Source organism: Cetorhinus maximus, chromosome 2 (assembly GCF_964194155.1).
Source record: "Cetorhinus maximus chromosome 2, sCetMax3.hap1.1, whole genome shotgun sequence".
In the NCBI taxonomy this organism is placed as follows: Eukaryota; Metazoa; Chordata; class Chondrichthyes; order Lamniformes; family Cetorhinidae; genus Cetorhinus; species Cetorhinus maximus.
In genome coordinates this window covers 134,191,311-134,217,009 of record NC_135880.1, presented here as the reverse complement: position 1 = coordinate 134,217,009, position 25,699 = coordinate 134,191,311, and the positions used below count along the sequence as shown (strand labels likewise).

Genomic DNA, 25,699 nt, shown 5'->3' with positions numbered 1-25,699 from the left:
TGCAGCTGGTGTGGCCAGCAGGTGACGGTTGCGGGTCCTCTGCAGGCTACCAGGCGGAATGCGGGAAGGAAAATGGTCTCTGGTCAAAGAGACTCATCCCATGGCACCGTAAAGATGCTGGCAAAGCCAGGGGGAGAAATAGCCAGAGTGGATGTTACTGTTAGCAGTTGGTTTGGGAATTCCCTGAAATCTGAGGGAAGCGCCTTTCAGCAGTCACCCAACATTACGACTTGGCGAAATTGGGCGACATGAAAGCTGGGATGATTGTGGACTGCCCCCTACGAGACTGTAATCCTGTGGAAAACTTGCTGTAAAGTATGTATATATATATATATATATATGCGGTGTGGGGTTATCAGTCATGTTATGACATTAATTAGGATTATCTTTTCTGTAGTTTAGAGTATAAGTTGCCTACTAGGTAAAAGATGTTGCTTTTAATTTGTTTGTTACAGGAAGAGTCTTAAGACTTTAAACCTTGTTGTGCAATTCCTTTAGGTTGGTCACTGGGAATCAAATTTCTTGTTACCATCCCCTTGGAACATTAACAACAGATTTGGCAGAAGGGAGCAAGGCCCAATATTGTTTAATGCACACTAATGAATGCAATATACCTGTGAAGGGATGAATGGGATCAGTGACAATGGGAAGCAGGCAGGAAGTTGTGTAGCTAAGGTCATTTGGCAGCAACTTAGTCGAATCCAGAACTAATGCAGAAAAGTACAATATTTTGTGTCTGGTATATAAGGAGGAAGGAAGGACATTTTTAAAAGTTTGTGCTAATTCAGCTAATTTCACCCATAATTTGAGGATACAAAAGACTGTTTCTTGTCAAGCTATAGGATCTTCCATTGAAGTCTGAAAGTCAATGAAGAGAGCCTTGGTGAGATCAGTCCATATGAACCTGGAACTGCCCAGTGATTTTCCACAATTTTGTACTGATAAATCGTTGATTATGATCTTCAAGTTGTTAATTTGCCTTCCATTAGCCACTTGTTATTGTCTGAGGAGTTCAACTATGATCGAATAGTATGACAATTTCATGAAAGTGGCTGTGCCAAATAGCTTTGAATAGAATTGGTGACATTCACCTAGCTCTCATGAACTGTACTGCTATGTTAGGACAACATATTAGTACAGTTCCTGTTGAAGACAAGGTTGTATCTAGTTGAAAGACAATGACTCGCCTCCTTTCATTTATGTCACCTCAGGTAAGCTACCTCAGCCCTTCACAGTTCAATTTCATGGTACTATTGACTAGATACAACTTTGTACATTTACAACAGAGATAGATGCTTCTTTTTAGGGTAGCATGTTTAAATTCACATTGAATATTATATTTTCATCAAGTGCTGAGTTAGGGCTATATGTCTCAAAAAGCAGGGACAAATCATGCCAATGTAGTAAATGCACAGAGGTAAGGCAACTTTGAGTTGCTGAAAAGAAAAATCCTGCAAATAATTTTAAAATGGCTATTAATCACAGTAAATACTCTACACGTACCCCTTTAGGTGAAAAACTAATTCAGATGATGGTAAATGATATCTTTAGTGGTAAACAGTTACGTTTTTAGCTGCATCTAGCTATAATATTGCTTAGTCAACGTTCTTAATACAGCAAGTTCACTGTTTGCTGACAAGCCCAGTTAATGAAACGTGTCAGATTTGTTGAAGCTGCTCTAATCTTTTGGTGAGTGTAGTTTAGCATAAGCGCATGTACCTACCCTTTGAAGACATGACTATGTATTATTTGAAGTTCCTGACTTGCAAAACAGACATTGTGCTTGTCCTTTGTACTCATTTGGAAACTAACTCAACAGTTCTGACTTTGGCTAAGCATTCTACTCAAAACTTTAACCTTAACATTTGGCATATTGAAGAGCTTACAAATACGACTGTAAATTCCTCTATAGCCTAGTAATGTACAGAATCTTGTGCATGATTCCTATCAGGCAAAAGATCTCAATCTCAGTTTTGTGGGGACACAAATGGCCCCTTGAGATACAAGGGAAATCTGAGTACAAGTCAATCCAGTGCACTCTCTCACACCTTGCTGATGGATCAACAGCATCATTGGCTGAAACCTGAGGGTGATTTGCCTTCCAAAAGTGCAATGGAGTGAGATTTCCACTCAGTTCCGACCCCAAAGCAACCTTGTTCCATTCCATGTGTCAGGTCAAATAGTATTCATAGTAGTCTCTTGAGCACTCTTCTGTGGGAGTCTGCTAATGTGATGAGGAAAATCACATGGCTCAGCATTGAACCCAAAATATGTCAAGTACAAATTTGCAACCAATTCTGCCAGAGCCCAGCTGCTCAGCATATGAAGGTGAGAAAGGGGGAACGGCCAAATTGCCCACCATCGTTTCATAAGAACATAAGAAATAGGAGCAGGAGTAGGTCATTCGGCCCCTCAAGCCTGCCCCAACCATTCAATAAGATCATGGCTGATCTGCCCCAGGCCTCAACTCCTCTTTTGTGCCAGCTCCTCATAACCCTCAACTCCCCGATATTTCAAAAATCTATCTACCTCCTTTTTAAATGCTTTCAGTGATCTAGCCTTCACAATTCTCTGGGGTAGAGAATTCCAGACATTCACTAGCCTCTGAGAAAAGAAATTCCTTTGCATTTCAGTTTTAAATGAGTATACCCTTATTCTATAACTATGTCCCCTAGTTCGAGATTCCCCTACTAGTGGAAACATCTTCTCGATATCTACCCTGTCAAACCCCCTCAAAACCTTGTACGTTTCATTAAGATCACCCATCATTCTTCTAAACTCTAATAAATAAAGGCCTAACCTGTTTAGCCTTTCTTGATAAGTCAACCCCTTCATCCCAGGAATCAACCTAGTGAATCTCTTTTGTTCTGCCTCCAATGCCAAGATACCCTTCCTTTAAATACAGGGACCAAAACTGTACACAGTACTCCAGGTGCAGCCTCACCAACACCCTGTATAGATGTAATAAGACTTCCCTATTTTTAAACTCCAACCCCCTTGCAATACAGGTCAAAATTCCATTTGCTGCCTTAATTACCTGTTACACCTGCATGCTAACTTTTTTGTGTTTCATGCACAAGAACACCCAGACTCCTCTGTGCTGCACTTTTTTTGGAGTGTCTCTCCATTTAAATAATAGCCTGCCTTTTGATTCTTCCTACCAAAGTACATGACCTCACACTTTCCTACATTAAACTCCATCTGTCAAGTTTTCGCCCACTCACTCAACCTATCTATGTCCCCTTGCAGGCTCCTTATGTTCCCATCGCAATATGCCCTCCCACCTAATTTTGTATCGTCAGCAAATTTGGAACATTACACACTGCTCCCTCCTCCAAGTCATTAAAATAGAAAGTAAATAATTGAGGCCCTAGGACTGATCCTTGTGGCACTCCACTAGTTATGTCTTTCCAACCTGAAAATGACCCATTAATCCCAACTTTGTCTTCTGTGTGTTAACCAATCCTCAGTCCATGCTAATACATTACCCCAATACCATGAGCTCCTATCTTGCGCAGTAACCTTTTATGTGGCACCTTATAGAATGCCTTCTGAAAATCCAAAAACACTACACTTACTGGTTCCCCTTTATCAACTCTGCTTGTTATATCCAAAAGAACCCTAGCAAATTTGTCAAAAATGATTGCCTTTTCACAAAACCATGCTGACTCTGATTGCGTTAAGCTTTTCTAAATGTACTGCTATTTCTTCCTTAATAATGGACCCAGCGACAAATGTTAGGCTGACTGGCCTATAGTTTCCTGCTTTTTGTCTCCCTCCCTTCTTGAACAGGGGTGTCACATTAGCAGTTTTCCAACCTGCTGGAATCCAGTGAGTTCTGGAATATTTCGACCAATGCCAATGAGTTGTTAATTGTTTAAGCATTTAAACTTTCCTATTGCAAGCCAACTAATTCCCATTGTGTAGTAACTCGTCTTGCTGTCATAGATTTATTAACAATTTTAACAATTTCGACCAATGAGCTTCATCAAAATTCATTCCACCTGTCTGCCGTCACCATAGTACACCTAGCCCTTCTTGGTTGCTGTCCCCTGGGAGCAGAAGCAGGGACAGTGGGGAATTTCCCGAAGATCTATACCCCATTTATAGATAGCAACTTGGTGACTGCAATGAACAGAGGATTGGAGAACAATACCAGCAACCATTTTTAGGGGCGAGGAGTTGGTAAAAGACCTCCTTGCCACATTTTCTTTGATTCCCACCCCAGAATCACCAGGATAAAAAGAATAGGATGAGATCTTTCTTCATTATCACCATGCATAGAAAGCTATAATACTAAACCAGTTAGTCCAACAGGTTTTAGAACTGACTCAATCAATTTTGTGCTGCTGCATATTTACAGTAGATATCTGGCAGAATAATAGCTCTCTGTAGTTCTTTGCAAACTGTGCTCAGGGCAGGTAAAATATATTTCACTTATCCAATAGCTTTGCTTGAGGATGACATTTGTTTTGTCTCCTTGCAGTCTAAGTGAAATATCGCTGCTTCACTTAGTATTCACGCATGCAAAATCTTTTCTGGTGCTGTGCCTTCTCAAAATGGGGCTTACTTAACATAGAAGCATTTATTCCAAAACCAATCTCTTACATATACATAGTTCTAACTACCTTTCAGTCCACTGCATTTTTTGTAGGTTACTTTTGATTTTGCTCAAATAAGATCGTTACCATTGTGAGTAAATGTAGAGTGAGTGTAAAGCTACTCCACAGGTTCGGATAATTACAATTAATTCATGAAAGACATAGTGAAGCTTCTTGAGGTTAAGAAAATGGGTAAATGTAAATCTTAGTGTGCAGGCAAGAAGAGTTCCAGCTCCAGGTTCATCCCTGATGTGTACTGGGTCAAAATGTCAGCTGGAGTGGGAAAATAGAAGGCACTAAAACTGGATTCAGGCCACAGGGATGAAAAATCAGCCAGGGTGCTTGTTCCTGAGCATTTAGCAGTGACACCTGCTGAAAATGTGGATGAGCACAGGATATGGCTCAAATGCAGTGGGCCCATGTTTGAAAAGCCACTGAACATCATTTTTCAGGCTGTCATATTCAAAATGACTACTTAGGAGGCAGCAGAGCATTGCTGGTGAACATAGACTCTTCTTTAGAATTAGATGCCACTGAGGAGGAATAGCATTGTGGTTTTGGGGAGATGGCAATAAGGAAGCATTTAAACTTTCCTATTGCAAGCCAATTAATTCCTATTGTGTAGTTGCTAGCCTTGCTGTCATAGATTTATTAATTAACAGCTTTTTGGGCTTCTATAAAGTTAGTTAGGCAGTTTTTTTTAAATCTCCTAAATTAGCTTATCTTACTTTGTATTTTTTTTTACAGGTTAAAAGGCTTTCTGATACTGTATTTAAAAAGTGTTAAATGTATTTGTTCCTAGTGCAGCGGGCGAAGTACTATTGTATTATTCATATTGTGATATAGAGGAACCACAAGTGATCTGCACCTGGCAAAAAACCCTGTGTCATCAGCTGCACTTTACAGGCAAGGTAGGGAGATTGGATGCCTTCTGTGTTTTGTTTTTTTTGTACCCTCAAATTACTATAGATTTTTCTGGTGTTTGTCTCTGGTATCAGGGTAAACACAACAATTATGCTCTTCTAGGAAACATCAGTAAAGTTTTCGAAGTGTTGCCCAGTATCTGGGCTTTATTGATTGTCACTTTGCTGTCGTGCCGATTGCTTGTAGTAGAAACACATCACTAGTTCGATCATGTTTTTGACAATATTAGCATACAAAGCTGCTTCAAGAAAATTGGGGCGAAGTTTAGACAAACAAAAATGAACTATTGCAGTTATAGAAAGTGAACCAGTAGTTTGCACTGAGTATGTGTTGAGTTGTTTAACTCAATTGCAACATTTCTTTTAGGTCCGCATTTCTAAAGAAGGAATTAATGGAACAGTTGGTGGATGCAAAACAGCAACTGAACTGTACATTCAAACCATGCTTTCCCACCCACTCTTTCAAGCTATGTCCACAGAGGACTTTAAGGTAAAGATAAAACTGGTTCTATGTCATGTTAAAAAAATGCAGAGTAAAACTTATCAAATAAGTTACATCAGCTGTGGTTAAAACGAAATTTGTTAAGAATTTGCCTTTGTGTAAATCCCTGACCCAGCAGCTTTTGTCCCTGCTCCCATAATCTTTTCAGAAGTACTTGATCGTGCTTGAATTTTAGGATCATAAAATACCCAAGTGGAAATACTGCTGCAGTTTAAATGGGCTATCAAGTTCAGCTTAATGCAACTTGCCAGATGCATACTAGAGCCCTTGTAACTACACTGTCTGTCATTGGCACGAACAATAATGCCATCCACGCACAATAAGCCCTGCTTAAGAAGAAAGATTTTTGAGCATTTGGTTCACAAGGAACTCAATATTTTCATGATTACCAGATCCCAACTGATGGAACTGTGAATTACTAATTACGATTTCCAGCAATTACAGTATATTTTGTTTGATCTCTCTCACAGTTCCCTTTTTTGAGCGCTCACAAGATAAAAACTGTATTGAACACTAACAATTGTAGAACATTGGATAAACTTGGCTTGTTCCTTTGAGTTTAGAAGATGAAGAAGCAAACTAATAGAGGTGTTTAAATTCAGAGATTTAATAGGGTAGTTACAGATAAACTCTGTCCTAGGGTGGGAAGTCCAGAACGAGGGAGGTATAATCTCAAAATTAAAGCTAGGGATATCATGAAACAAGTTTTCACACAAAAGGTGGTAGAAATCTGGAATACCTTACCCCAAAAGGCTGTGGATGCTGAATTAATGAGATTTTCAAAAATGAGGTTGATACATTGCTAGGTAAGGATATTAAGGGATTTGGATCAAGAGTTGAGCTACGGATCAGTCATCATCCAGCAGAATGGCAGAACAAGCATGAGGAGCTTTTTGTATTCCTATGTACTAATAGAGTCAGCAAGTGCTTAAAGAGAAGGATTGATTTGAAATGGATAAGAATTTGTATTAATATGCTGTTCAACTTTAAGCACAGCCTCCCCTGTCCAAAATAAATAATTGCTTTCAATAAAATAAAGTTAACATCTGAAATAAATTGCCTCAACTGATAATCCAGCACTCACTTGAGCTAAAGGCTTAACTCAAGACCAGCCTGATTCCCAACCTTAAGGCCAACTTTTCGCAACGCTAATACAGGAAAATTTTATGATGAATGCAGTCTAAAGAAGGATGCCACCAGCAGCAAAGCAAGGCAGAGTATTTTCTGCCAGCAAGACTTGGTCCAAGGTTAACCAGGGCAGCAACAAAGCTTGTGGATGAAACAATAAAGTAGAAAGATTCTGTGGCAGCAAAGCAATTTCTGGACTTCCCACCATTCTGACCATGCTTCCTCTGTAACCACGGGGAGATATAGAATTCAGTGAGTGCTAGAATTCAACAGCAAGAAGGCAGGAGTGTAGTGGGGATTGGAAGAAACTTGATGTAGAAAATTAAGAAGTTAAACATAGCTAGAAATCACTAGGCTGGAACTGTGTGCCAGTAATTCTGTCCAAATCAGGGCTGGAGTAGGCATTGCAGAAGTCTTTCCTGATCTTGCAATGTTCTAACAACCAATGCAAAATTACCAAATGTGGGAATATTTTGAGAAGGTCAAGAACCAATCTTACATTTGCCAGTAAGAGAAGACAGAAATGCTGGCCTGAACCATTTTAATCCCTGTTTTTGATGAAATTCATAAAAAATAAATAAAAAATATCAAAGAGTGTTTGTATAATGTCATGACTCACTGGGGATAATGCACTGTAATATTAAGCCCCACTGATCCCTGAACCGCAACAAATGTGAAAAATTTGATCAACTCACCTAATTGTTTAATTTAGGTTAACAGAATACAAACACCAGGTTTGTAAACTTAATAAGTAAATAACTGTTTATTGAACAAATTGTCTTTAACCAGTGACAAAAGAAAGAAATATGAAATGCTAATTTCTATCTCTATAACCTAAACTCTACCCCTTCTTAAATCCCTATACACACATATACAAGACACATAAAACACACAAAAACATGGATTTTAAGGGTGGGATAAAACAGTTCAATAGCACCAATTCTGGAGTATAGGATTCAGTGGGCAGATTTGATCTAAGTCTTCCAAATTCCTTTAAATTCTTTGTTGATGACATGAGGTGGTCTTCCCAGCACTTTCAGTCATTAGTTCACTGGTTGAGCACTTGCCTTTCAATGTCTCTGACGGTGATTTTCCCCTTTTCCACTTGACAGGGGTTTTCAGAGAGAGAGCAGGTTATAGAGATATGGGGAGAAAAAGCCAAGCTAGCTATTATTGTGGCATTACTGGAATCTAACACACAGGAGGCAGAGGATTTAGGTTTTTCCCCTTTCAGGCTAGGAGCTATTCTGTTGCACTGCTCTCTCACAAACCCTAGTCACCTGGTTGGGTGCCAATTAAAATGTTGTTGCCAGGCAGTTCCCCATTAGGCTGAACTCCTCCCCGGCACCATCTTGTCTTTCATGGCACACACTGTTCCAGGACAGCGACATTGTATATATCCCTCACACTGTTCCAGTCAACATATCTTTCAAACTGCAGCCATTGTAATTTTAATCTACAGTTCAATAGAAATAAAAAAAGATATGTTCTTTACATGCCTCTATTCTTAAAAGATATGAAACACCATTTCAAAAGTGCGTTTCATCACAAGGTATATGACACATGGACGACAATCCACGAGACTTACTTCCATTCACCTTCCTCCCCCTTATACAATCTTATACAGTCTTCAGCATTTCTTACCCCATTAACTTATTTTAGTATTTTACGCCCGGGACAATGCATCTGCGATCACATTATCTTTGTCGGCAATGTGAACAATCTTTACATTGAATGGTTGAAACAATAGACTCCAGCTAAACAGCTTCACATTTCGAGTTTTAAACTTTTCAATGAATGCCAGCGGATGGTCAGTGTAGACTAGTGTTTCTTTGTTATCGTGTCAGACATAAACTTCAAAGTGTTGAAGAGACAACAACAATGCTAGAGTTTCTTTTTCTACTGTAGAGTAGCTCTTCTCATATTGATTTAGTTGGAAAAGTACCCCACCGGCTTCTCTATTACTAATTTATCATCTTGTAATGCACCTACCCCTAAGTCACTAGTATCAACTGCCATTTTAAAAGGTTTGGCAAAGTCAGGGGTGGTCAACACTGGTTCATTTATTAAGATTGCCTTCAGCTTTTCAAAGGCTGCTTGGTATTCTGCTTACCGTACCACTTTTACCTGTTTTCTTAACAAGTTGGTGAGAGGTACAGCTATTGTGCTGAAGTTAGGCACAAGCTTCCAATAAAACCCCCACATTCCCAAAAACCTCATGATTTCTCATGCTGCTTTACATGCTCCTGTGAGTCTAGAAACATGGACACGTAATCCAACATGGAGGATTCGTCTTTCTGCTTTAGAAACTTTTCCTTAATTACTTTTAATGGACCTCTTTACACGCAGGATAGATAAAGGGGAACCAGTAGGTCTAATATATTTGGATTTCCAAAAGGTATTTGGTAAGGTACCACACATAAGGCTACTTAATAAGAAAACAGCCCATGGTGTTAAGGGTAGTATATTAGCAAGGATGGAGGATTGGCAAACTATTAAAAGACAGAGAGTTGGGATCAGGGGGGCATTTTCAGGATGGCAACCTGTAACTAGTGTGCCACAGTGATCAGTGCTGGGGCCTCAATTATTTACAACATATATTAATGACTTAGATGAGGGAAGTGAATGTACTATTGCCATATTCACGGATGATACAAAAATAGGTGGGAAGGCAAGTGGTGAGAATGACACGAGGAGTCTAAAGAGGGATATAGACAGGTTCATTAAGTGGTCAAAAAAGTGGCAGATGGAATATAAATGGGAAAATGTGAGGTTATGCACTTTGGCAGAAAGAATAGAGGAGCTGAGTATTATTTAAATGGAGAAAGACTGCAGAAAGCTGCAGCACAGAGGGATTTGGGATTCATTTGGAAAATCTCTGGTAGCAAATAGTAAGAAATCTAATCCTTTGTCCCAATTCTTTGGGTATTCATGGCAATAGGTCTTAATCATGGTTTTGAGAGTCTGATGGCACCTCTCTGAAACTCCCTGTGCCTGTGGATGATGGGCAGACTTTATTTGCTTGATACCCAAACTGCTGATTATGTCCTGGAAAATTTTAGACATGAAATTAGAACCTTAGTCAGAATGTATTTCAATTGGTAGGCCATAACAAGTGAAAAACTGAGTTGACTTTTCCACTACCACCTTAGCTATAATTGTCCTTAAAGGAATAGCTTCTGAAAATCGGGTTGTCTTATCCATGATTGTAAGGATATACTGATGTCCTTTTTTCATTTTGGGTAATGGTCCTACACAATCTACTAATACCCGATTGAATGGTTCATCAAAAACTGGTATGGGTATTAAAGATGCTGGTTTGACTACATGTCGAGGTTCACATACTACCTGACATGTATGACACGTTTTACAAAATTGCACTATGCCCTTATGAAGTCTTGGCCAGGTAAAATGCCTGTTTATTGATGCTTGGGTTTTCCATATTCCTACTGGAATATAATGTGGGAAAAAATGCACTTTAGCAGGAAGAATAGAGGAGCTGAATATTATTTAAATGGAGAAAGGCTGCAGCACAGGGATTTGGGAGTCCTTGTGCACGAATCCCAAAAAGCTAACATACAAGTTCAACAGGTAATAGAGAAGGCAAATGGAATGTTGGCCTTTATTTCAAAGGGAATGGAGTATAAAAATAGGTAAGTCTTGCTAAAACTATACAAGGCACTGGTTAGACCACACCTAGAATACTGTGAACAATTTTGGTCCCCTTATCTAAGGAAAGATATACTGGCATTGGAGGCAGTCCAGAGAAGGTTCATTAGGTTGATTCCGGGTATGGAGGGATTATGAGGAGAGGTTGAATAGGTTGTTCCAGTACTCATTGGAGTTTAGAAGAATGAAAGGCGACCTTATTGAAACATCTAAGATTCTTAGGGGGCTTGACAGGGTAGATGCTGAGAGGTTGTTTCCCCTTGTGGGAGAGTCTAGGACCAGAGGGCATAATCTCAGAGTAAGGGGGTGCCCATTTAAAACAGAGATGAGGAGGAATTTCTTCTCAGAGGGTAGTCAATCTGTGGAATTCTTTACCGCAGAGGGTTGTAAAGGCTGGGTCATTAAGTATATTCAAGGCTGAGATAGACATTTTTAATCAGTAAGGGAATCAAGGGTTATGGGGAAAAGGCAGGAAAGTGGAGTTGAGGATTATCAGATCATCCATGATCTCATTGAATGGCGGAGCAGACTTGGTGGGCAGAATGGTCTATTTCTCCTACGTCTTATGGTTATGGTCTTATGTCCTGTCATAGGAATTTCATGTGCTGCTACTCAATATCTCCTTATGATATTTGGGCGGTACACTATCTGATGAACAACCGTCCATTCCTCATCTGCAGGCCTATGAGGGTGTCTCCACTTCTTCATCAGTACTCCGTTTTTAATGAAATAGCACTCTGGAACTCCTTCAGCCTTCACTTCAGTGTGAGCTGACTGTGCTAACTTTAACTCTGGATCTGCTTTCCAAGCCTCAATTAATGAAGACATGTCAAACACTTCCTCTGAATTATCCTCATCCTTTCTCTAAGGTCTGCTCCTGGTATTACTTTGACCTCTGGTGATGGACTTTGTTTAGCTATTGCTCTGATCATCACACATGATGGAAAAATACCAGGAACATGTTCTTGTAACTGCTCCATCTCTTTAGTCTCTCTCAATCTTTCCGTAATTATGGGCGAAGCCAAATCATTTCCCAGGAGTAAATCAACTCATCATCTGGTAATTTCTTAACCACTCCTACAACCACCGATCCAGACAACAAATCACTCTCCAATTGCACTTTTTACAATGGAACCGGGATATACTCTCCACTTAATCCATTTACCAATACTTTGGTTTTCATTGAACTCTCTGGAGGGAAAACAAGGTCCTTCTCAAGCAAAAGAGTTTGAGTAGCTCCAGTGTCCTTTAATATAGTTATGGGTTTAGCTGCATCATTTGATGAAAAAGGGGTTATCTTTAGACAAAAACCCTTTATATCTCCCATCTACCTTATTCACTTCACCTGCATTCACAGCAGTGGTTACCTCCAGTCCTTTATTTGTTGTTAAAGCTACAATTTGATCTGTGGCATTTTCTTTGAGTTCCCTTTTCAGACTCTATCTTATGAACTCTAATAAGTCCCATGGGCTTCTAGCCCATGCAACTTCCAGCAATCTGAACAAATGTGTCACACATTATTACAATGGAAACACTTAGGCCTTCACGTTTCACCTGCACCCTTTGTACCTTCCTTCCTGATCTGGGGGGCAGATCTCACGGTATTCCCAGCTATCCATTCTTTACCCTGGCTGCTTGCCTTCCTTTCACTCTCCTACTTTCTATCCTTTTCAAATTTATCGGGGTGATGGAAAAAGGTTTAGTTTTATGGATCAGCTCATAATCGTCAGCCATAACTGCTGTCTGTCTAGCAGTTGCAACCCTTTGGTCTTCAATATGGGTTCTTATTACAGAAGGTAGGGAGTTTGTAAATTCTTCCAAGAGAATCATCTCTCTGAGAACTTCATAGGTAGTTTCAACTAATGCTTGAATCCGCCTGTCAAAACTGCTTTGCTTAATCCTTTCGGATTCAATGTAAGTTTGGCCAGGCTGGTTCCTTAAATTTTGAAACTTTTGTCTATATGCTTCAAGGACCAACTCATATGAGTTGCACTCAAAATAGCCTTTTTCACCACATCATAATCCCAAGAAACCTCCTCTGACAGTGAAGCATACATTTCCTGTGCTCTACCTGTTAATTTGCTCTGCATGGGCAATGTTCAGTATTCCTTTGGCCAGTTCATCTGTTTAGCTATCTTCTCAAAGAAAATAAATAATGCTTCAACATCCCTTTCCTCAAACCTTGGAAGAGCTTGTACAAATCTAAACATCTCCCCGCTGGGTTCTGACCTGGAAATATGTCCTGCCTCACCTACTGGCGTCTCTTTTTTAACTGCTGGCATTCTAAGCTGGAATTTTCTGTCTCTCTTCTCTTTCCTGCTTGTCTAATCTCACCATTTCTAACTCCATTTAAAATGCCCTTTCTCTTTCTGCTGCCTCTAGCTCAAGTTTTTTCATTTGCAACTGAATTTTAGCCCATTCCAATGAACCACCCCTTGGAGAACTCGATCTCTCAGGTATTCCTTTCAACTTGAAATGCTGTGCTTTCTCTTCGATTATCTGTGCCTTCCTAGCTTTGGCAGGCAATCCTACTTTTGATTTACTTGCCAATTCGATTAACCTGGCTTTTGGGATCCCTTGTAAAATCGTCAGGGACATGCCTTCCACTTGCAGAAAAGCTTTAGCAGTTTCCAGTGCCATCTTATTTTTGACAGTACAAACCTGGTGTTTCCATTTAGCTTTTATTACTTACTAAATCTACATACAAATCGTCGTTGTTCCAAACTATCCCGGACCAAGCCCCCAAACTTTGTCACGACTCACCAGGGATAGTGCACTGCAATATCAAGCTCCACTGCTCCATGAGCTGCGACAAATGTAAAAAGTTTGATCAATCCACCTAATTGTTTAATTTGGGTTAACAGAATACAAGCACCAGGTTTGTAAACTTCATTAAACAACTGTTTATTGAACAAATTGTCTTTAACCAGTGGCAAAAGAAAGATATGAAATGCCAATTTCTAACTCTATAACTTAAATTCTACCCCTTATTAAATCCCTATACGCACACATACAAGACATACAAAAACATGGATCTTAAGGGTGGGATAAAACAGTTCAATAGCATCAATTCCAGAGTGCAGGACTCGATGGGTTGATTTTGATCGATGTCTTCCAAATTCCTTTCAGTTCTTTGTTGATGACATGAGGCGGTCTTCCCAGCACTTTCAGTCTTTAGTTCACTGGTTGAGCACTTGCTTTTCAATGTCTCTAACGGTGATTTTCCCCTTTTCCTCTTGACAGGTTTTCAGAGAGAGAGCAGGTTATAGAGATATGAGAGAAAAAGCCAGCTAGCTGCTATTGTAGAATTACTGTAATCTGACACACACAGGAGGCAGAGGTTTTAGGTCTTTTCCCTTTCAGGCTAGGAGCTATTCTGCACTGCTCTCACACAAATTCTGATCACCTGGTTAGGAGCCAATTAAAATGTTGTTGCCAGGCAGCTTCCCATTAGACCAAACTCCTCAGCACCATCCTGCCTTTCATGGCACACTCTGTACCAGGTCAGCAACATTGTACATATCCCTCACACTGTTCCAGTAGACATGTCTTTCAAACTGCAGCCATTGTAATTTTAACCCACAGTCCAACAGAAATAAAAGGATATGTTCTTTACAATAAAAAAAAATTGAAATTAGGTTGCACAGTAGGTCCTCTCTGGGACCTGGGTTTTAATTTAGCCCTGTATAATTGGCTGAAAGTTTCTTTGTAGATAACTATAAAGTCCTAACTGAAATTTCTGTGGGTGCTCTTGACCTAGTTTCCAGTGGGGACAGGCTCATGAAACAGAACTTCCCAAAGTTGGACACAAGTTATTAAGCTCACTGAGAAGGGAAGTAAGAATGAGGAGTGTGGGAAATTAAAATATTCACTTTGATGCAATAAAGAGAGTACACTTCTGAGATTGAGACATGTTGCTAGAGTATGGTGGGAGCTTCAAGGTATTTTGCTCCAGGCTGTATCTGACCTGAGAGTTGTTGATAAAAATAAAATGTCAATTTTCCAGCATATGTATCCTTCACATTTTCTAGGGTTTATAGGAACACACAAGCATTCCCAATACATCAAAATGCAATCCCTAGGGAAGGATCATAATGGTGGGTAGGGGTGTACATTGGCATTGGGGTCAGATAAAGATAACCCACTTGAGTAAAGGTTTCATGTCATTCAGATGCCTCTAATTACAATCTGCATGTTCGGTATGATTGATGTATGTGCATATTGAGCAATTTGGAAACCTTTGTGCATGCGTATGTGTGTGTGCATGTATCTGTATTTGTATATGTAGATTATTTAGAATGTACTGTGTAGAAATAGTATTTTGCCCTGTGTTTAAGCTCCACAGGAGCCTCCGCCTCACCACCTTCATCTAACCCTATCAGGATAGCCTTCTATTCCTTTCTTCCTGTATTATTTAGCTTTCCACATTAAGTATATCCATGCTGTTTGCCTCAACTAATCCTTGTGGCAGTGAGTGTCACTTTCTCCTGAATTCCTTATTGAATTTATTAGTGACAATCTTATACTTAAACCCCTATTTTTAGTCTCCACCACAAATGGAAACATCTCTATTTTATAATCTGAAACATGTCAATCACAACACCACTATTAGCCTTCTATTTTCTAGAGAAAAGAACCTCAGCTCTTCCTGATAGGAATGCCATTTCAGTTCTGGTATCATCCTCGTAAATCTTTTTTGCTCCTACCTCTGTGCATGTAAATTTTGTTTTTATAATTTGGAGACCGGAACTCTCAAGTGTGGTCTATACAAGTTTAGTATAACGTCTGTGCTTTTCAAGTCTATCCCTCCAAAATCAAATTCCGCTACTTTATTTGCATTTTTATGGGCTTATTAACCTGTGAGTATGATAGACACTTAATTAAGGGATTATGATATCAAAGAATGATACAACACAGAAAGTGACCATTTGGACAAGTGTACTTGTGCTGGCTCTTTGAAAGAGCCAAACAATTAGTCTCACTCCCTGCCCTTTTCCCATAGCCCAGAAATTTTTCCCTTCTCAAGTATTCATTCAATTCCCTTTTAAAAGTAATTAATGAATCTGGTTCAACCCCCTTTCAGGCAGTACATCCTAGATAATAACTCACTACATAATTTGTTTTTTCCCTTGTGTCACCTCTGGTTCTTTAACCTGCATCCTTTGTTTACCAACCCTTCTACCAGTGGAAATGGTTTCTCCTTATTTATTCTATCAAGACCTATCAAATCTCCCCTTAAGCTTTTCTGCTGTAGGAACAACCCCATTTTCTCTACATAATTGAAGTCTTTCTTCACAGTTATCATTCTAGCTAATCCCCTCTGCACCCTCTTTAAGACCTTGACATCTTTCCTAAAGCATGGTCCCCAGATTTTCCAGAATACTCAAGGCAGGGCCTAACCAGTGTTTTATAACGGTTCAGCATGATTTTCTACTCTTATGGAAAAGGCCTTTTCAACGGACTTTTAAGCTTTGCCAACTTCAAAGTTTTGTGTACGAAACTCCAGGTCTCTCGCTTTCTGTACTGCCTTGAAAGTTTTACAGTTTAGTTTATATTGCCTCTCTCCATCCTACCAAAATGAATCACTTGACACTTGTCTATTTTAAATTTTATCAGCAATGAGGTTTCCTATTTCACCAGTCTACGTCGTCTTGAAGTCTTCTGCTATACTCCTCATCGTTAACTACATTTCCCAATTTTGTGTCATTTTCAAACTTTGAAGTTATGTCTTGTATACCCAAGCCCCTGTCATTAATTTATATCAAAAAAAGCAGTGTACCAACGCATTACCCAGGGGGACACCACAGCACACTTCCCTCCAGTCTGAAAAATAATCATTCACCACTACTGTCTACTTTCTGTTCCTTAGACCTTACTCAGTTTCGTATCTGTGGACTTAAATTTTGCGGACAAGTTTATTATGTGGGCAAGAATGCTTTAATTTGAAATCTGAGGCCACGTTCTGAAGAGTTCAGATTGCATCTTTGCAAACTTTGATATTGTGCTTTTACATTCACCGTTTTATGTTTTTTAATAATATTCTGATAAATCCAAAATTTAATATATTGCATTTCCTGCATTGATATGTAAATCCATTCGCGCTGTTCATATCTCTGGTACCTACAAAAGAATTCTTACAATAAATATTTGTGGCTAAGCGGAGTGCAGGAGGATCCCACTGTTTCCAAGAGCTGCGAGTTGGAGTTTTTAAAGAGGTTGTTCCCATGGGAGTGGATCCTGAGAAGGTTTCTTATAAAGATGCTGGTAAGTGAAGGAGCAACATTGGATTAGTTGCTGGTACATTGTATAACTAAAAATCTGTTCATAAATGGCACTGCAGTTCATGTATAATTTGTGCCACTATTATCGTTGATGATTATTTTTGAGTACCAGAGTGGTTTTGGGGTGAGAGCAGGATCTGAAATAAACAAAGGCTTTGTTTAGCTAGATAACTAGATCTTGCTGGCATAACTGAATAACTATTTAATTTTATTGTAGCAATGCTAATGTTGAGCACAGCTGTAACTTGTTTGCTTTTGTGCTCATTTTATAAATGGTATCATAGGAATTCATTTAACTCCCGAAGAATTCCACAGAAAAATAGAAGCGTTGTCCAACAATGCCCAAATTCGAAAAGACACCATTCTGTTGGACTGCAGGAACTTCTATGAGAGCAAAATAGTGAGTATTTATACAAATAATTTTTAAATAAATAAATTAGTTAAACACTATTTCCATTTCACGAAACCATGTTGACTCTCTCTGAGCCTATTATGATTTTCTAAGTATCCTGCTATAATCTCCTTAATAATGGATTCTGTTGATTTCCCTATGACAGATGTTAGTCTAACTAGTCTATAGTTTCTAGCTTTCTGTTCCCTCCTTTCTTGAATGAAAGTGTTACATTTAGTCGCTTGGCAGTACAAAACTTGAGTGTGACTGAAAAATAGAGGCATGCTGTTGAAGCTTTTCACTCACCAAGATAGATTTGCAAGAATACCAATTGTAAAGGGAACAGCAATTTATACTGCATAAGAAGAGTACGCTGATTGTTTGGCAAGTGAATTCTGGTAGAGGCGTTGCCATGGAGAATGTACCAGCTAACAGTTAACTAGCTTTTGTTTAAATTCAAAGCAGGCAGGTTGATTCTGGTCAAGGCATTGTCATGGGAAATGAACCAGGGAATGACTGTCCCCAAGCTTTTTTCATTGAAAAAGGCACAATGCATCGACATGCTCTTTCTGTTTACAAAGGACAGGGCACTGTGTATGAATATATGTACCTTCTAGTACACGTAAGTGAGCCACATTGCGAGTCTGATTGATAATCTTAAATTGGTTGTCAGGTAGTTCTTAGCACATTCAGGATTGTCTGGCAAGTGCTGTCCAATCACGGAATCACATCTAATGTTGGACACCGTTTTTAGTTTTGCAAACACTGGTTCGTACTTTGCCTGTTGCGAACAGCTGAAACAACGTGCTGCTTGATACGATCCACCAGTCGTCGGGACGTACGTCCTACATACCTGGCATCACATCATTGAAATTCATATATCGCATTACTCATTTGTGTGATAGGCGGAATGTCTTTTTGGCTTGAAGGCAGCATCCTGTTAGTGGAGAATACCACTTGTGTTGCTACTGCATAGTAGCAACCTGCAATGGCTAGCTTCACCTGTTGCTCACATTTTTGAGATACCGCAGGGTAATCTGATGTGGACTGGGTGCATTTCAGGACCAAACGCAGCAGCCTTAGGTCCATCCATGAGTTTGTGCGAGATACAGCGAACAATGATCTGATTAGGTACCGTTATCCCATGGGATAGCTTTGATGAGCCCTATTTTGGCATCAAAGTTACACGGTGAGCAAATAGCTCGGGCCCTATTTACAAGATTGTCGATAAGGCCAATCTAATAACGCGTGGAACCGTAGAAATCCCAATACATATATTAATCAGTGAAGGTAGGCTTGCAGTAGACAGTAGAAGAGAACCATTGGCAGGTTTCTCAACTAGTACTTTGAGGAAAGGGAGTTCATTTGACTGCTCCATTTCAAAGGCAAATTTGAGCGCAGGATGGAGCCCATTAGGATGTGTAAGGAAATTCTTACATGCAGCTGCAGATTCAAATATAGCAAATATTTCATCTGTGTATCAGAAATATGCAGAGGTTGGAAGTTAGGTATCATTCCATCGAAGACGTGTTTCCTGCGGAAATCGACAAAGATGCTTGCAAGAGCTGGGCCTTCAGAGGTTCTCATGGCAACACCATCTACTTGGGCATAAATGTTGTTAAAACTGAACTCAACTGCATGAGTTTCTGAGTCCATAAGTTCGATGAATATAGGTTCAGACAATGGTGGCGCATCAAGATCAACATGAAATAGTGACGTGGTGCAAATGCCTGTGGCTTGAGTGGTACATTGGTGAATAGGCTAGCTATTTTGAACGAGCACGTGGATACATCATTGCTATTGATATGCAAACCTTGTATGGTCTTCGCAAAGGTGAAGAAATCCTTCACCGTGTATGTGGAAAACTTGTGCAGAGCTGTTTGTAGCAACTCGTCCAACAATTTGGTCAATTCATGTTGTGCAGAATCAGTCATGGATAAGATAGGGCGTAAAGGGACATTACTTGTTGTGTGCCTTGGGCAGCCCATATATATATGTGGACACAGTGAGCCGTGAGGACGAATCTTATCACATACATGACAAGGCAGCTCATTACTCTTACAGAAGTCCAACAAACGTGTTACATTTGCTATTTTCCAACGTGCTGGTACCCGTGCAGGATCCAAAGACAGACACAAAATACCTGTTCAATGCTTGTTTTCTATTATTAATTCCCCAGACATGCTCTCTAGAGGACCAACAATCGCTTTAGTTACTCTTTTCCTATTTAAATACTTGCAGAAACTCCTACCATTTGTTTTTATATTTCTAGCTAGCTTTCTATCTCAGTCTAATTTCACCCTGTTTGTTATTTTTAGTCTGCTTTTGCTGGTTCTTAAAATTTGTTCAATCTTTTGACCTACCACTAATCTTCACAGATTTGTACAGGGTGAGTTTCAATTTGATACTATCCTTATTTAGCCATGGATGAAGCTGCCATCTCAAAGAGCCTTTCTTTTTCACTGCAATACATTTTTGCTGAAAGTTATGACACATCTCCTTCAAAGTCTGCCACTGCATTTCTACTGTCCTAACCTTTTAACCTAGTTTCCATTCACTTTAGCCAACTCTGCCTTCATACCCTGATATTACCTTTAATTTAAAACATTCATTTAAAACACTAGTCTTAGACCCACTCTACTTACCTTCAAACTGAACGTGAAATTCTATCATGTTATGATCACTGTTGCCTAGAGGTTCCTTTACCTTGAGCTTTTTAATCAATCCTGTCTCATTGCACATAACCAGGCCTAGAATAGCCTGCTCCCTAGTTGGCGCTAGCATGTACTGCTGTAAGAAATTGCCCAGAATACACTCAACTCATTTTCCAGGCTACCTTTGCCAGTGTGATTTGCCCAATCTACATGTAGATTAAAGTCACCCATGATCAATGCAATACCTTTCTTACATGCCCATTTATTTATTCCTGTATACTCTGTCCTACTGTGTAACTACTGTTCGGGGCCCTGTAAACTACTCCAAGTGACTTCTTACCTTTACTATTTCTTATCTCTGCCCAAGCTGATTCTACATCATGCCCTTTTGAGCTAAGGTCATATCTCACTACTATACTAAATGTCAAATACCCTTGACGACAGTGGTCAGCACTCAACCAAATCCACAGGGAGCATAGATGATGTGGTCACCTACTGCAGTACTGTAAGATGACAGGTGACCTGAAGTACGATTGTGGCCATAAGTCCCACACCATGGAACACATCACATCAATCTGCTTACGATGATCTGTTGCGTGAGCCACCTTATTTCTACACTCAGCATCTCGAGATGCTATCAAGTAGCCAGCCAGAGTAGATACCCTTCTTTTGTTATGTAAAAGAAGTAGTCGTATTGTTAACCTGAACACCGGAGAACTCCTTGCTCCTCTTCAAATGGTACGGTAGTATATTTTACACCCATTTAAGCAATAAACAAGGCCTTGATTTGATGTCTCATTGGAAAGAATGCACCTCTAACAATGTATCTCCTCCTCAGTACTGCAGTGGGGGAAGGGGGGGTCAGGTGAGATATTCAATCCTAGAAAGAGGCTTGAGCTAAATCCTTTGACTCAGGTGAAGGTACTGTCAACTGTCAAAATCCACCAATTATCTGGGTTGGATAAACCAGTTATTATATCGCATGGGGCAGACAGACCATATAATAAAACTGGTTGGAATGAGCTCAGATGACGTGAGCTACCTCCTGGTGCATAAGCATCACAGTTTGTGATAAGAAACTCTTCCCATTCCCATTCAAAATTGTTGTTGTATTGTCCTGAGGAGCACTGTGAATATGCAATAACGTCAGTTCACTGATTGGTTTACGGCATATAGTTTCTTCATGAATAAAAATTTTTGTGTTGCACTGAACTCTAGCATCAGCTTTTTTATTGAATAATGGCAGAATATGTACTTATTGTAGAGTTTTTGTACTCTTAAGATTTGATTGCTAAACTATAGCTGTTGCTTTGTGTTGCTTAGGGAAATTTTCAACATTGCGTTGCTCCTAATATCCGGAAATTCAGCTACTTTCCAGATTATGTCGATACAAATTTGGAATGTTTCAAGGACAAACAGGTCCTTATGTATTGTACAGGAGGAATCCGCTGTGAACGAGGCTCAGCCTATCTAAGGTCAAAGGTGAGATGATTAATGGTATAGGAGCATTACATGGAACCTTAAGCCTTGTGGTTAACTTGACGTGGCAAAAAACCTGCTGTACATTTATGCACTTGTAGAATTAAATTACTGTAGTCCAGAGTGATTCACTCATTTTACCTATTAAAGGAAAAGCACATGCGAATAAGTACTGACAAATTACTCCCTGGAGGTGAGCTTCCTGTCATTTTTAAGATATGTATTTTTAGAGTTCCTCTGTGGGTAATCTTACATGAAGCTCTTCGTTAAAACTAACCGAGTGTCAATGTGGTTCACACATACATAGTTTAACGTTATTGGTAAAGTTAATTAAGACTGTGAAAGCAATTTAATTCTATCCAAGACTCGTCTAACTAGTCTTTCTGTGAATATTTAATTAATGTTTAATGGACTGTTGACTTAACTGTCACTTTGTTCCTGTATTCGGGTATGTTACAGGATGTTAAACCAGGATTATCCACATTATAGCCCCTAGTTTTCGGGTGCTCACAGTCCAACCCATGAAGCTGAAGTACCTTACTACTTTTGGTGTTTAGATTTCTTGCTCATAGGATTGTCCTACTTATGAATCCCATGCACCTGTAAATATAGAAAGGATTACTCTTCATGTCGTTGCCTCTTCTGTAATTGAATCCTAATTTAGAACTTCAGGATGTCTTAGCATCTTCTATTTAAAATTGTAATTATTTTGGGAATATATTTCATCGAATGTAGTACTTTCAAACCCTCCTCATGAAATGCTGAGCTCAGAGAGAAGCACGACATAATAATCCTGATCCTACTGAATGCGGCTACTCACTGGTCAGGCAGGAGCCTGGATTTATTCTCGTATATGTATGTCAGTGGTTCTCAAACTTTTTGCATAAAATACTCACAAAATATAAGTGCTGCATGTAAAGTGTGATTTAATAATGCTCTTAAGAAGACAGGTATTTAGTTACAAATATCAATTACATGAATGTACCTGCTTCTCACTGCAGAGTTTGTCCATCATTGCATACTCCCCCCGCTAGGTGTAAGGCCCAGCTCACTCCTGCCTCCCAGTTCACATTTCACATTATTTCTCAGACCCCCTAGAATTTCTCTGTGGACCCAAGGTTGAGAACCACTGATGTACATGGCCTATTGTACATACCAAAACGGCTCACAAAGACAAAAAAAAAACTCCTGTGTTAGAGACCAAATTTTCCATCACCCCCATTGATATTTAGCAGTAAGTATCTTCTCAGTTTATTTGTTGAATACTACTTCATGCTTGCAATTTAGAATGTGTGTAAGGAAGTTTACCAGCTCAAGGGTGGAATTCACAAATATCTGGAACAGTTTCCAAGTGGCTTCTACAGGGGAAAGTTGTTTGTTTTTGACAATCGCTATGCCATTTCTGCAAATGATGACGTTATTTCAGGTAAGTACAACGGATAAACTTTTTATGCATTGTTATATTTGAACCATTGAAGTGATTCTTGCTGTTGTTAGGAGAATCCAAAACAAGGGGCTACCAAAATAAAATTAGAGAGGGACCATTCAGGAAGCACTTTTTCTACAAACACAGTAGTAGAAATCTGGAATTCTATCCCTCGAAGGTTGTGGACACTGAATCAGTTGAAATTTTCAAAACTGAGGTCCAAAGATTTTTGTTAAGTAAGAATATCAAGATATATGGATCAAAGGCAGGTAAAAATGTGAAGATACAAGTCAGCTAATATCTAATGGGATGGTGGAATGAGTTTGAGGGGCTGGGGCCTACTCCTATTTCTTTTTAGTCACTATTTTGAAGCTGAATGCTGTTTAAGTATAAAACCTCCTACCAAGTGAATAAACCAGAAAGTGGAATAATTTACAAATGTCATCTATGTATTATGTGGGATTGTCAGGATGGTAAATTGGTGGATAGATCTTTTAGCACTGTATTACAGTAACATATGCTCAAAATTTTAAACTGCAGGTGAAGGGGGCAGTGTGATGCTGCAGAACATTTGTTACATAAGGTTACAACAACAGTTGTTACATAGGGCTGAGCATAGGAAGTCCTACTTTATTAGTTTTAATCAAAAAGTAAAAACCGTCTAGTATCGTGCTCATCTTCCTAATTCTGCCTCCAAATGGAATCCTCAGGTACCTTGTCTGTAGAAAAACTGGTCAGCTCCAGTTATGTTCAGCCTGCAATTAATGCCAACTCCACATTTAAGATTTATGTTTAAAGCTCATGATTTATTTTCAGTGATCAATGCCTGTGACACCTCTTCTCAGGCCCCATGACTTTCAGAGTGTGCTGACCTCCAAGCACAATAAAGGGCATACGATGATTGACTAAGCCACTGGTGCAAAGTCCCAGATCAAGAAAATTCTTCCAAGAGCAGTGAGACCTCCTGCTCTAGTTTTATTGGAAGTTCAATACACAACCTCTCCTCCCCAATCAAATAGAAAGGGAATCTGGCTTGGGTAATAAGGGGTGAAAGCCTGCATTTATATTGGGTATCTCCAAACATTCACAACCAATCAGTCACTTTTGAAGTGTCACTAGTGCTATGTAGGTGAAAATGACATCTAATTTGCTCACAGTAAGATCTCGTTAAAGGTAAATGAAATTAATGACCAGATTTTGATGTGTTTTTGATGGTGTTGGTTGAAGGAAGAATGTTGGCTGGGCTGCTCACACATTCCCAAAAAGATGCAGTCAACTGAGCAACATTCTGCACAGCTTCACGTAATTCAGAAAAGGTGCCATCATTCTGTGGGACTTGTACTGTTTCCTTCAGCATTAGCTTCCAAGTCATTCAACTCAGGCTCTCAACCTTTAATGAGTAAGGCATCCAATTGATCCACGTATGGTTTTATCACAGGCTTCAGCATGTTCATTAGTGCTTATAACTTGCGTTTCTAATCGTGTTTAAATTATCTTGTTTTTGTGAATCTATTGCTTATTAAACTAATCCATTGTTTTTCTTCTCTAGAGTGCAGATACTGTGGTGCCCCATGGGATGAATACAGACTCTGCAGTACCTCTTACTGCTGTCAGCTTGTTTTGTCATGTGTTCACTGTCGAGAAAAGGGCCTTCTAGCCTGTTGTATTGTGTGCCAAGAAAAGGAAAACTCAACATCTGAAACTCAGTCAGGCCACCCAAGAAAAGAGGAATGTGAATGTACTGAAAAACGGGTGCGAATCCCTGTCATGTTTCCACATTAGATAATTCTTTTCAAACTATCCAATGTTTTAAACCCAGAAAAAATGGATCAGACTTAAAAGGTGCTGGGACTTGCAGTAACTTTAATAACCCAGGACATTTCAAAAGTGCTTAAGTACCTTTGAATTGCAGTCACTATGGCAATGCAGGAAACATGGCAGCCAGTTTGCATGTAACAAGGTCCCACATGCAGTGCATAAATGACCAGATAATATTTTTAGAGAATCTGTTTTTAGGTTTATGACATACCAGGTTGATTTTATTTTAACACTTTTTAATAGTCCTATTTAAAATATAGATTTATTGTGGTGTTGGTTTTCATCAGCATGTTACTTGCAACTTAAATTAATAGCAATCTTGTATTAATTAGATCAATTGAATTAAAAATTACAATCAATAAACAACAAATTCTCAATCGTGTTGACTCATTCTATTTCAAGTCTTCAGGCTAAAAATTAATTCATGTAGTGCCACTTTAAAGTGGTGTTATGTAGACAACATAGATTTCCTGGGGCAGATAGCACCATGGATTGCTAACTGCATGACCCACATGGGTTTCCTCATTGATATAATTGAAGAAGCCCATGCATGTTCCACAGGCAGTGACCTTTGTTGCTGTCTATCTCCAGAGAATCTAAATAGTCTACGTAGAATTGCTTTGTAGTGGTGTATACAGTTATACCAAATCAAGAGGTGTTAGATGCTGTTATCTGCAGTAAATTTCTAAACTAGGAATAGTTTTACAAAACTGTGTCACTGTGGTGAATTGGTCTATTTTCTCTATTTAGCACTGGATACCCTGTTAAGACTTCCCAGCAATCGATGTGGTTTCTACTGCAAAAGTAACAGTGCGATTACTTTGACT

General features: G+C 39.3%; 1 protein-coding gene across 5 annotated transcripts in view; it reads left to right on the top strand.

Moving 5' to 3' along the window:
* The window catches only part of tstd2 (thiosulfate sulfurtransferase like domain containing 2), a 39,858-nt gene extending 14,606 nt beyond the window's left edge, over positions 1 to 25,252 (top strand). For 4 of the 5 annotated variants that reach the window (XM_078569718.1, XM_078569731.1, XM_078569711.1 and 1 more), the window contains 7 exons: positions 5,404 to 5,512; positions 5,892 to 6,014; positions 16,982 to 17,087; positions 17,389 to 17,504; positions 21,473 to 21,631; positions 22,916 to 23,054; positions 24,604 to 25,252. In XM_078569718.1, the coding sequence (XP_078425844.1) occupies positions 5,404 to 5,512; positions 5,892 to 6,014; positions 16,982 to 17,087; positions 17,389 to 17,504; positions 21,473 to 21,631; positions 22,916 to 23,054; positions 24,604 to 24,836 (985 nt within the window). In that variant the 3' untranslated portion in view covers positions 24,837 to 25,252. The remainder of the gene's footprint in view (positions 1 to 5,403; positions 5,513 to 5,891; positions 6,015 to 16,981; positions 17,088 to 17,388; positions 17,505 to 21,472; positions 21,632 to 22,915; positions 23,055 to 24,603) is intronic. The other variant, XM_078569725.1, reaches the window with a different exon arrangement.
* Positions 25,253 to 25,699: the final 447 nt, after the last annotated feature.